Genomic DNA, 12680 nt, shown 5'->3' on the forward strand with positions numbered 1-12680 from the left:
ACAGAATTATCCATAACTTTGAAGTGTCAAGATGTATGATAAAGCTGTATTGTAGTACACTGGCAGCTTGACTTGTAACTGCAGTAATTCTCAGTGGCTGCATAGCCTGCCTCACATCAACCATGTTATCTGGTGTGCCCAACAGAAGGGGTACAGGAATGAGGGAAATGTCTCAGGATAACTCTCATCTATGCTGTCCACCCATCCCACTCATAGGACTTCTGAAGGATCAGAAAGCAAGCATGCCCAGGCAGTCACCAAAGCAGTTAAATGGTATCTGGAATTGCAGGGCTATCTTCCAACCTTGCAGGAGATAAGCAGCCACTTCTAGTGCAGACCTTCCCGAAAACTTGGAGCAGTGCATTTATCATAGAATAGTTGCAACACAGGAGGCCATTTGGCAAGTTGAGTATGTGCTGGCTCTCTGCAAGAGCAATCCAGCTAGTCCCACTTCTTTGCCCTTTCCCCATAGCCCTGTATTTTTTGTCCCATTCATGTACTTATCGAGTTTCCTTTTGAAAGCCTCGATTGAATCTGCCTCCACCACCCTTTTTAGGCAGTGCGCTCTAGATCATAACCACTCGCTGCACAAAAAGGTTTTTCCTCATGTCACCTTTGGCTCTTTTGCCAAATTTTCAAATTCAAATAGGATTTAAGCTCTACCCCTCAGCATTTGGTGCACAGGAGCAGAATTTTACCCTTTTATCAATGCAAATTTATTAATCGAATTGTAGCAGGTAGTTAGGCTGGCCAGTGAAAGTCAAATGTAAATGGATGTTGGGCATATTGAGAATTGAGTATATTTCTTATTTTGACCAAATTATTGTGTATGGTGTAAATAAAGAAACCACAACATTAAACTGGTGACAATTTTTAATAAATTGAGATCAAAATAGATGGCCTCCTTCTGTGCCGTTATGCCTCTACAAAGAGTACCTACTTCTGACTCAGTGGGTGAACAGCTGAGCCATACAGACCAGGGATATCCCAGATCTCATCCCCATCTGTGCTCAGTTAGCTGCTCTCAGCCAGGTTGGCAGTGGGACCACTGCGATTAACTGCAGTGCCCTTGGGCCAGTGAGAGGAAAAATTTGCCAGAGTTCCAGCTGAAGGTGCAGTTGTGTGGATGTTAGATGAGGACAGGATTTGGTTGTGATGTGTCCCACGATTGGATAATCTGCAATTATTAACTGCTAATGCTCCTACATGAATAGTGGTCACTTGGACGATGGCAGTTAGTGGTTATGGAGCTATACTCCAGCAAGGGGTAAGACAGCCATTGAGACGAGAGGGGAGAGGAGAAAAGTGGCAAAGGGGGTAAAGATGTAAGTACTCAATAATCTGCTTGTCATTTCTTTTACTGCAAATTATATTAATTCATCGAACATATTTCTTGGAGATGTTATAATAGAGATGGAAATAGTCACAGCAACCATTCAACTATCATACAGCAGTGCGATTTGTATTTAACATTAACTTGAATCATTAAATTTGGATATTAAATTACACAGGAATTCTGTTCCACAGCTCCTTACCATTTGGGGTCTATTGTCTTTCTCCTCTTCTCTCATACACCATGTTAGTCAAATGGCCAAGAAGACAAATAAGCTGGAGCTGTAATGTTCTGTGGATGCTGTAAAGTGCTTAGGGGAGGGATGGGTTTGGCCTTGTCGTTTTCTCCATCCCTCCTTCCTTCCCCATTTGCGTTTGAATGATCATTGAGGTAGAGACTCAAACATGTTGCCTTCTAGATTGGGAAGTTTGATATTTTTACCTGTACTTTTCACATAGAGCTTGTCATTCATTTGCTTACCTCACAAATGTTTAATATTTATGTATGTGCATGCACAATTGATAGAACGCTGAAACTGGGGACCTTTAGGAACAATAACATACAAGGACATGGCCTATTTTTCATAACTTATACTCCATATAAAATAGCTAATTTAAATTACACAAGCTAAGCAGCTAGCAACAGACTTGGTGTCATAGACTTGCATCCCAGCATCTGCTGATTTTTGTACTTGGGGCTGCCCCATGTGACCATTTGTTGATGTTGGCCTGGGCTTGAGACAAAGCAAAAAGGTAGAATGGCTAACTAAAAGGAGACCACAAAATGTAGCACAGTCTCTAATCAGTCACACCTCTCATATCTGAGGGTGCTGCCGAGATATTCAGGAGCCCCGTTATGTGGTGCTTGTGTGTGGTCTGGAAAACTGAGGGGTGGCATATGTTTTAAGATTGAATGGCACAAGCTTTCATGATGTGTGTAATTTCTGCCCCTCTCTTTTACCCCACCTCCAAATTGTATTACTGAGCAACGCTCCCTGATAGAAACAGAGTATAACGAGACCAAACAGTTGATCTTGTTTTGTTACAGGTGATTATGCCGGTTTCGATGAAACCCAACCAACAGCAGAATCTGGTGGGAAAGGCCGGATCATAAGTCTTCTAAAAGAAGAAAGAGGTTTTAAGAAGGCTGTTTTGATCGGAGATGGAGCCACAGACTTGGAAGCGTGCCCTCCTGCAGTATGTACAGATATAAGTTGTGTTTACTTTTAAATATAAATTTACGTTTAAGCTTTTCATTATTTACCATTGGGGCTGATTGCCTAGTACTGGAATCAGCCCAGTGTATTTAAGCTAGATTCTGGCTGCTGCTAGTATGTGCTGAATGCTACTTTTACAAAAATGCCGAATAAACTATTGGTTTCCTGTCTTAGGATGCATTTATCGGATTTGGTGGGAATATTGTTCGACAGCAAGTAAAAGAGAAAGCCAAGTGGTTTGTCACAAGCTTTAAAGAAATTACTGAAGAACTGGAAAAGTAATTTTAAAAAAAAATCTCTACTTCAACAAAATATATGAGCAATGTGAAGAGAAAATTCTCTGGTGTTTTTAATGATTTTATTCTCTAACTTTCTTCTTGATCTCTTCCCAGTTAGTTTCTGGCTTCTACACAATGCCCACCAGCTGGAAGGGAGGTGGAGGTGGACTCTAGATTACCCTGAGCACAGGACCAATGTCACAAGCTAGGTGCTAGAGTTTATGTTCTCTCCCCACTGTCAGAAGACTCCAATCGAAAGCCTGGCAGTGAAATTTTAGAAGTTTCTTGTATGGATGGAGGAATTGAGTCCGACTCAGTGTTGATACTGAAGCCCATTGTGGTATCAAGGATTTTTGGATTCCTCTCCTTTCCATATTGCATATGCAAGGTGAGCAGGCAGACAGGTCCCTAAGCTACAATCGACGTTACCTTTAAGGGAAACTTGAGAAAAAGCTTTGGTGACTGGGCCCCAATGTCCTTACCCGTCATCCTTGGAAACACAGTAAGCGCTGTCTAACTCCTTTTTGTCATCCTTCCTCCCCTTTTATAAAGCTCTGCTGAAACAGAGGGTGTTCCTTCTACAAGCCTTCCTTGTTGGCTTGTGTAAAATATATATTTAGAATAGTTTTATCTAAAATATTGAATTATCTAATTATATTGAAACAAATATTGCTAATTTGAGTTAACTGCTTTTAATAATTTAACAAATTTTGCTTGAAACTGGTTTTGGAGCATTACCATTTTACCCCCAGTTCCTGTTGTTACAAATGTATTGTAATTGTTATCAGTTGGCATGAACTTGAGCAGAATTGCTCCTTGTATTGGCATAGAAAAGGGTAATGGAATAAAAATGAAGTTATATCAATTGATATTTGTGACAGACCAATATTTTTCCTACCTTTGCATTGCATTACTTGTTGGCTTTGACTTTCATGCAGAGTCCTTTGTTCAAATGGATAAGTAAACCAGTATTCTGAGCACAATTGGTAAGTTTTGTATTTAATCATGAAGTGAGGCACACTCCACCAGTCCTCCTGCTAAAATGATTTGCTGTACAATTTGAAGGAGCCTAACTTGTGAACCATTGAAAATTAAACATAGTCTCTGTGCATGTTCTGTCAGTTCCTTGTTGGCAATCCTGCAAATGGAATATATTTCAATGAAGATCTTAACCAGCCAAGCTGTAGTTTCACTTTTGCCCTATCTCTTAGTTTCCTAGTAATTACCCTTACAGCCCCACTAGAAAGTCATCACATAAATAACAACAGACGAGGGAGGCCATTTTACGCTAATTAGCTAATTCTTTTATTGAAACTTAAGTTCCTACCACAACAGAATCCAACTGCCTTTTAATTGATTTCAGAGTGTCTCCCTTCACTTCCATACCTGGAGGACCATTCCAGATACTATTCACAGTATGTGAAGAAGTGCTTCCTGATATAAGTTTTTGAATTTGCCTTTTCCCACATTATACCTATGTTCCCTAGTCCTATGGCTGTATTTTAACTCCAGGGATGGAATTTTAAGCGCGCCCCCCCCCCCCCCCTCCCCCCAAGAGCACGATGGTGGGGGGGGGCGTAAGATGGACTGGGGGGCCCTTACCGACCCACTCCTGCCACCGCCGCCATTTTATGTGGTGCCACTTAAGGCCCACTGCCTGCCGCCACGGGGATTTTACCCTTGGCTGGCAGGCGGCCCAGACCTGAGAAGCCGCCTGTTAAAAGTAGGTGGCTTTCTGATGGCCTTTGTGGGGGGGGGGGGGGGACCTCCTGATCAGGCACCCAGTGCCTGACGGAGGGCTGCCCCCAATGCCCCAACCACCCCAACATGCACCCCCCCTCCGTCCCCCCGTCCCCCCCAATCGACCACCCTTGCCTCACCGGGGCCTGACTAATTGCCCCTGGTGAGGCCCCAACAACTTACCCGTTCTCCAAGGCTCCCCGACATCTTCCGCCTTCAGCTGGGTTGCAGTCCCAGTAGTGGCCACCACTCCCGGCGGTGCTGCTGAGAGAGAGCTGCCGGCCTGCTGATTGGCCGGCAGCTCCATTAGGCGGGACTTCCTGCCTCAATGAGGTGGAAGTCCTGCCTCCGACCAATTAAGGTGCTGGGGACCGCAAAATGCAGTCTGGATCTCCAGGCCAGGCAGAGGCGGGATCGCCACTGACTTTTCGGCTCCCGTCCACTGAGGGTAAAATTCCGGCCCAGATTAATGTTTTCTATTCCACTATTTTGTACACCTCAGTAAGTCTTCTTCCCTCATTGGCCATCTTGCAGGGATGGAGCCTGAGTTTTTCCTAACCTGTCATAACTCAGTCCTCCAACAAGATGAGCTGTAAGCCTGGATTTTGCATCTCATCTGTTTGAACTAATTCTGATTAGTGGCCTTGTAAGTGGTCATTGCGAGGACATCAACTTTGGCTGAAAGAGAATGGGTAGTAAAACCTGAACAAGAGTTAAAACTCCAGTGAGAGTGAAGGAAATCTGCCTACGCCAAGGACTGTATTCCTTTTTCAGCAATTCCTTCTTGGAGCAATATCTTCCACATAGCCCTAGCCAATTTTGAAATTTATTGGGATACTTTCCCATCTCACAGTGGATAGACCTGGTGACTTAAAATGTGGCTGCACATATGTGGGCCAGTACATGCAAATTACATTAATATAAGGGAAGCACAAAGGTGAAGCTGGGTGTCAGTGATAACATTAATCAGCCATCCACAGTATATCACGCCTGATTTTCTTTTCCATTGTGAAAAACAGGCTGCTGATTGGCTATCGCTCATTGCGCTCTATTGTTGAAGATTAATTTCACCACCGTGATTTCCATTGTATTTCCCACTGTTTGTTCAGATTGGATGCCGGGACCACCTGTTGAGGTCTAGCATTAAGAAGTCAGCGGAAGGGGTTCGGAAGGAAGAATTGTTAATAACCAGTGCTAATGCTAAGGGAAGTCATGCAGAGGCTGCACATGTATGAAAAATATTGAACAAAAGTGTGTATATATTGTTACAACCTCGATAGAGATCTCTAACTTTAAAACAAGAGATATGACCTTCCCAATGACCAAATTAAAGAATCGCACGACAAGATTTCATGTTTTAAGGCTATTACTATAACAACTAAACTAAAAAATCAACATTAACTGTACAGTTCATTTGCGATAGCACGGTTTTGTGAAAGGTAGGTCGTGCCTCACAAACCTTATTGAGTTTTCGAGAAGGTGACCAAACAGGTGGATGAGGGTAAAGCCGTGGATGTGGTGTATATGGATTTCAGTAAGGCGTTTGATAAGGTTCCCCACGGTAGGCTATTGCAGAAAATACGCAAGTATGGGGTTGAAGGTGATTTAGAGCTTTGGATCAGAAATTGGCTAGCTGAAAGAAGACAGAGGGTGGTGGTTGATGGCAAATGTTCATCCTGGAGTTTAGTTACTAGTGGTGTACCGCAAGGTTCTGTTTTGGGGCCACTGCTGTTTGTCATTTTTATAAACGACCTGGATGAGGGTGTAGAAGGGTGGGTTAGTAAATTTGCGGATGACACGAAGGTCGGTGGAGTTGTGGATAGTGTCGAAGGGTGTTGTAGGGTACAGAGGGACATAGATAGGCTGCAGAGCTGGGCTGAGAGATGGCAAATGGAGTTTAATGCGGAGAAGTGTGAGGTGATTCACTTTGGAAGGAGTAACAGCAATGCAGAGTACTGGGCTAATGGGAAGATTCTTGGTAGTGTAGATGAGCAGAGAGATCTTGGTATCCAGGTACATAAATCCCTGAAAGTTGCTACCCAGGTTAATAGGGCTGTTAAGAAGGCATATGGTGTGTTAGCCTTTATTAGTAGGGGGATCGAGTTTCAGAGCCACGGGGTCATGATGCAGCTGTACAAAACTCTGGTGAGGCCGCACCTGGAGTATTGCGTGCAGTTCTGGTCACCGCATTATAGGAAGGATGTGGAAGCTTTGGAAAGGGTGCAGAGGAGATTTACTAGGATGTTGCCTGGTATGGAAGGAAGGTCTTACGAGGAAAGGCTGAGGGACTTGGGGTTGTTTTCGTTAGAGAGAAGGAGGAGGAGAGGTGACTTAATAGAGACATACAAGATAATCAGAGGGTTAGATAGGGTGGATAGTGAGAGTCTTTTTCCTCGGATGAGGATGGCAAACACGAGGGGACATAGCTTTAAGTTGAGGGGTGAAAGATATAGGACAGATGTCAGAGGTAGTTTCTTTACGCAGAGAGTAGTAGGGGCGTGGAACGCCCTGCCTGCAACAGTAGTAGACTCGCCAACTTTAAGGGCATTTAAGTGGTCATTGGATAGACATATGGATGTAAATGGAATAGTGTAGGTCAGATGATCGGCGCAACATCGAGGGCCGAAGGGCCTGTACTGCGCTGTAATATTCTAATTCTAATTCTAAAAGTACCTAGTAGGTAGCTGATACACTAAATTACAGAGAAAGGTATTCTCAGTAACTTATTAACACTCAAACACCCACACTATATTTATATGTTGGACTGTTCTTATCAAAAAGGTATTCTTGTAGTTAAAAGTCCCAAACTCTTCCCAGCTGCAATGGGTTGGATCTCCCAGTGTCCTTCCCAAAACCAACTTCCACTTCTCTCACTTCTTCTAAGCAAATTCGACTGACCCCGTTATAAGGCAACCTCTGGTGACCCCGTTGGTCTTTGCTGCTCTGCAAACATTGAGCCCGCTGTCATGCACGCTTGCCTGGTCTTCGTTTATTCCTTAAAGCCACTCAAATTTATCCAGAACAAAAGTCTATAGCTGTTTGCCTTTTACAATTCTCAAGAGACCATAAGTCTGACGCTAACAAAACTTCCTGGGCCTTCCTTTGTTTCCAGGCGTTTAAAAATTGCAACTCAAATCTGTATTTGAGAGCCTCTAGCTCACTGTTTATAATGAGAGCCTGGGAGCATGAAACCCATTGTCCTTTAGGTGTTACAAACTTGCACGCTGCTTTCAAAACAGTCGTAGATCTGGGTTCCTTGTTCTCATTGTAACCAAGACCTCTGGCTTGTCTCTGGGCAGACTTTGGGTGAGGTCATGTGTTTCCTCCGAATGTCCATTTTACACGGCATTAAAGATCAGTTTTGAAAAAATAACCACGCTACAAAATCCAGCATTCGTAACAAAATATATAAAATTGGGCAGTATGGTGATTGCTGATTTCCTCTCAAGATGCCTGGGTCTTCGCAAGTATTTGATCCCACTTCGGCATAACCCCCTAGCAGAGTAAGGAGCCCCTGCCTCCCACATACAAATAAAACTCTGGGAGCAGAAATATGGGAGGTGTCGGGGGGGCAGGGCATAGATTTAGGGTAAGAGGTAGGAGATTTAGTGGGGATGCAAAGGGAAATTTTTTCACCTAGAGAATGGTGGGAATCTGGAACTTACTGCCTGAAAGGGAGTACTTGAAAAAATAAAGGGAATGTTAAAGCTGTCTTTGCACAGTGGTTGCAATGTAGAATTCCTTGCCACAAACCATAGCTGAAACAATGGGGGGGGAAATATGCACGTGATCACTAATATTCCAAAAATGCATTAAAATGAAGTAATCTGCAAGGCTACAGACTAAGAGCTGGTAACTGGGATTACGCTGGATGGCTACTTATCAGCAGGCATGGACACAATGGACTGAATGGCTTCCTTCCATGCTGTAAATTTTTAAGATTACAGAAAAATAAATAACTTTTAAATATAAAGTTCTTTACTATCTGGGGAAGCTAACTAATCTACTTGTCTTTCTGTTTGACTCGGGCCCACTCAATACTTATTTCTACCTTAAATGAATGAGTTCCCAACTGGAGGCAATCCGAATGCCTGGAGCTCACCCGAATTATTCAAATACTGCTGACTTTGGAAACTACTTGGGGTAGGGATTGTGTCTCCAAGGAAAACCCAGGACAAAGGTCTCTATCCAACAGCCTGGGAAATTAAAATCATACAATGTTACAAAACAAGAACAGGCTATTCAGCTCATCAATTTCAAACCAATGTTTTACTCCACATAAGCCCCCAAACTAATCTCTCAATCCTGATTGCTCCCCATACTCTTTAATGCATCTTTTTGTCAAACAATCTAATTCTAAGAATTTGTTTCAGCAATGGTTTGTGGCAAGGAATTCTACATTGTAACCACTGTGTAAAGACATCTTTAACATTCCCTTTATTTTTTCATGATTATCATTAAATTTGTCCCCTCTTGTTACTATCTCGCCAATCAGTAGAAACAATCTGTACACTACCTTATAATTTTTCAGATCTCCCTTAACCTTCTCGGCTCTAATGAGAAAGCGCTAACTTCTCAAGTCAAAAACTACATACAATATACTCACTGCAGACTAAATAAGGTGTCGTGCAAGTTTAATGGTACCTGCTTGCTTTTGTACTCTTATGCTTCTAGATATTGGATTCCATTTGTGTCAGATATAGCCTTAACTTCTTGTGCTGCCTCCTTTAATAACCTGTGTAACTACACATCAGGATCTTACTGCTCACAAAAAAGGAAGTGCAAATGTTGAAAATCTGAAATGAAAACACAGGCCAGTCAGCATCCACAAAGAGAAAAGATGTTAACATTTTCTGTATAACCCTTTGTTATACTTGTTGTGGAACTGAAACCTGAAAGCAAACAGAAGAGGAGAAAATAGATACTCTAATCACAGAGTGGAAATTAACAGGTCGAATGATCTGCAGATTAATTAACCCAAAATTGATATATGTTATAAAACATCATCTCAATGAGGTAGTGGAAAAGCATTAAAATAATAGGCAGGTAGCTAAGATGGTGAAAAGACTTGGAAAAAGCCCACACCAAAAAAAGAATTTGCAATTATATAGCACCTTTTACATACCAAAAGATTTCAAAGCAAATTAATTACTTTCGAAGTGTGTTCAGTGGTTTATGGATAAACACAAGCAATGAAATAAATGGCCACTTAATCTATTTCATTTGCCATGAGACCTTTTACAGCCAGCAGAATAGGTAAGTGGGCCCTTGGCTTAATGTATCATGTGAAAGCAGCACTGTTGACGGTGTGTATCAGTCCTTCAGTACTACAATAAAGTGCCCATCTACAGGTGAAGCTTGAACCCAGAAGCTTTGACTCAAAAGCAAGAGTGCTACCATTGAACCAAGCTGACACTTAACCAAGTGGGGGTTATTGGTGCAAGAGGTCATAAATGAAATCAGGAAAATGCTGGAAACGACAAGTAAGTTTTCCAGTTCTGAAAAAGAACAAGAGGCCAATACACTGACAGACTGTTCAGCAAGAACCCTTTATTCTCAGACAAGAAAACGTTCATAAGTTGACATGTCTACTGCAATTTTTTCGGTCTCCCAGTAGGGGAGTATGCACATGATCACTAATATTCCAAAAATGCATTAAAATGAAGTCAGTTTATAAATCCATGTAAGCTGTAACAGATATTTTTATTTGTTTGGCACAGGGAGTTTCTGTCCTCACACGGGTGAATTATTGCAAGGTAGTTAAAACTAAAGTAGGGCTTGACTCAGCAAATTGTTACAGCTGTCAATTAACCTACTGGTTTATTTCTAGCCCTACTTGACCTTTAGTACAGTACCAATGACTTTATTCTAAAGTTAAAATTCAAACAGCTTAATGATATCAGTTTAAAATTCCTCTCCTGTACTGACAATTAAAAAAAAAACGGATTCATTTTTGAGTCTTAAACAATTCACAATTCAGTGCTTGTTTTATCCTTACTCTGATGGGAATAGCAAGGTGCACGTTCCAATATGGGAAAGTCCAAGTTTAACTGAGCTCCCTGAAGAAGGTGTATATTCAAATGCAGGCAAGAAAAATCAATTAACAAGTTGAGCTTCATTGTTTCTTTATACTATGTGGATATAGGCAGAACAGTCTGTTATTTGCCTTGTTGGTCAATGAATGGTATGAAAAGGGAGTGCTGTCTGTGATGTTTATCATTGCTATCATTAAGCTTAAACACAACAGCAGTTCACCCAGAACTCTTAACACTGCAAATTTACTCAGGCAATATATCACAGTACTGACTCAATACTTTATACATTGTTGATATTGAAAACGAACATCACAGATATATTTGTAACCCTGTTTACCTACAACTTTACAAAACCTGCATGAGATGCAAGTTAAAAGCAAAATACTGCAGATGCTGGAAATCTGAAATAAAAACAAGAAATGCTGGAAATACTCAGCAGGTCTGGCAGCATCTGTGGAGAGAGAAGCAGAGTTAACATTTCAGGTCAGTGACCCTTCTTCAGAACTCCTGAAGGGTCACTGACCTGAAACGTTAACTCTGCTTCTCTCTCCGTAAGATGCAAGTTCTTCCCTTCCTGAAATTTGTTTTTTTATTAATTATGCAAATTAAAATATTTTTCCTCTACTTCCCATGGTGGATTTGCAGTATTTGGTGAAGTTCCAAATACATGTGCTTTATTCTTTCCGACTCACTTTCTAAAACCTCCCTCTTTTCTGAATTATCTATATTTTTCTCACTCTTATGGTGGACTTGTAGTTCTTGCAGTGTCTGTTTTTACTGTAGTAGTCAAGGGAGGATTGTTCCACTCCTATTCTTCAATGACCAGCAATTTACCTGATGGTCATTTACCATTATCCAAACCTGACTGGCTGAATGGTCGCAATATTTAACATCAGCATCAGAACACATGATAAACACCAGCTGTGGCCTGGTGTGAACATCAGGTCACTTGAGATACAACATAACTTTAGGCCTAAAGCTGTCCCCCAAAGCTTTGCTGACACAGAGGCACTTTACTTGTTGCATTTTACGCCACTGCCATACTGAGGTTGCCTGTCCTATTCCACTGTCACACTCCCAGCATATTTTGCATGATGCACTGGGAGCATAGAAGTTGGGAAGAAGGAGGACATTTCTATAAAAAGCCTGAACCATCTTAAAGCTGTACATGCATTTCCTGATCTGGGAGAAATAGTTTAGTTTAGTTTAGAGATACAGCACTGAAACAGGCCCTTCGGCCCACCGAGTCTGTGCCGACCATCAACCACCCATTTATACTAATGGAATTACACGAATTCCATATTCCTACCACATCCCCACCTGTCCCTATATTTCCCTACTACCTACCTATACTAGGGGCAATTTATAATGACCAATTAACCTATCAACCAGCAAGTCTTTGGCTGTGGGAGGAAACCGGAGCACCCAGAGGAAACCCACGCAGACACAGGGAGAACTTGCAAACTCCACACAGGCAGTACCCAGAATTGAACCTGGGTCACTGGAGCTGTGAGGCTGCGGTGCTAACCACTGTGCCACTGTGCCGCCCAAAATGCTTCTACTGTTCCTGGTTTGCTCTAGAAATGAACCAAAAGTCAATAACACTCAGAGTAGAGATGGAACAGCTCCTTTTAGTGGGAATGCACTGGAGGTTATGTTGAGGGAGCTGTATTGAAGAGGTGTGTAACTTTTTGCTATGAAGGACAACTTTCTCAGTAAAACGCAATCAGGGTGGTCTGAAAAGAGGTAGCAGAGCAGATCAGTGCAGTATCTGCAGATACAAAGAGAGTCTCCAAAGATGAGGAGGAAATTCAACGTGTAAAAATTGGCCAAGATAAGTGAATTCTCATTTCTTGGCAATGGCATACCTACAGTACACACACTTTCTCCTTAAGTAGATTCATCCTCATTCTTCGGCTGGAACCATTTCACTAATGGTGGGAAGTCCAATTAATGACTTCGCATTTATTTGTATGCTGCCTGTTGTTAGACTCTTATTTAGAGAAAAGGTTTATATGACAAAGATAAGTGCAGATAAGAACTAACTGTCTTAGACTTCAATAGAAATTTACAGTATT

The 12680-nt window shown here is 41.9% G+C and overlaps 1 protein-coding gene across 2 annotated transcripts in view; it reads left to right on the forward strand.

The window, feature by feature from the left end:
* Window positions 1-3696, forward strand: part of psph (phosphoserine phosphatase) — a 28465-nt gene extending 24769 nt beyond the window's left edge. For both annotated transcript variants that reach the window (XM_068010276.1, XM_068010275.1), the window contains 2 exons: window positions 2381-2529; window positions 2724-3696. In XM_068010276.1, coding sequence (XP_067866377.1) covers window positions 2381-2529; window positions 2724-2831 — 257 coding nt within the window. In that variant the 3' untranslated portion in view covers window positions 2832-3696. The remainder of the gene's footprint in view (window positions 1-2380; window positions 2530-2723) is intronic.
* Window positions 3697-12680: the final 8984 nt, after the last annotated feature.

Source organism: Heterodontus francisci, chromosome 30 (genome assembly GCF_036365525.1).
Source record: "Heterodontus francisci isolate sHetFra1 chromosome 30, sHetFra1.hap1, whole genome shotgun sequence".
Taxonomy (NCBI): domain Eukaryota; kingdom Metazoa; phylum Chordata; class Chondrichthyes; order Heterodontiformes; family Heterodontidae; genus Heterodontus; species Heterodontus francisci.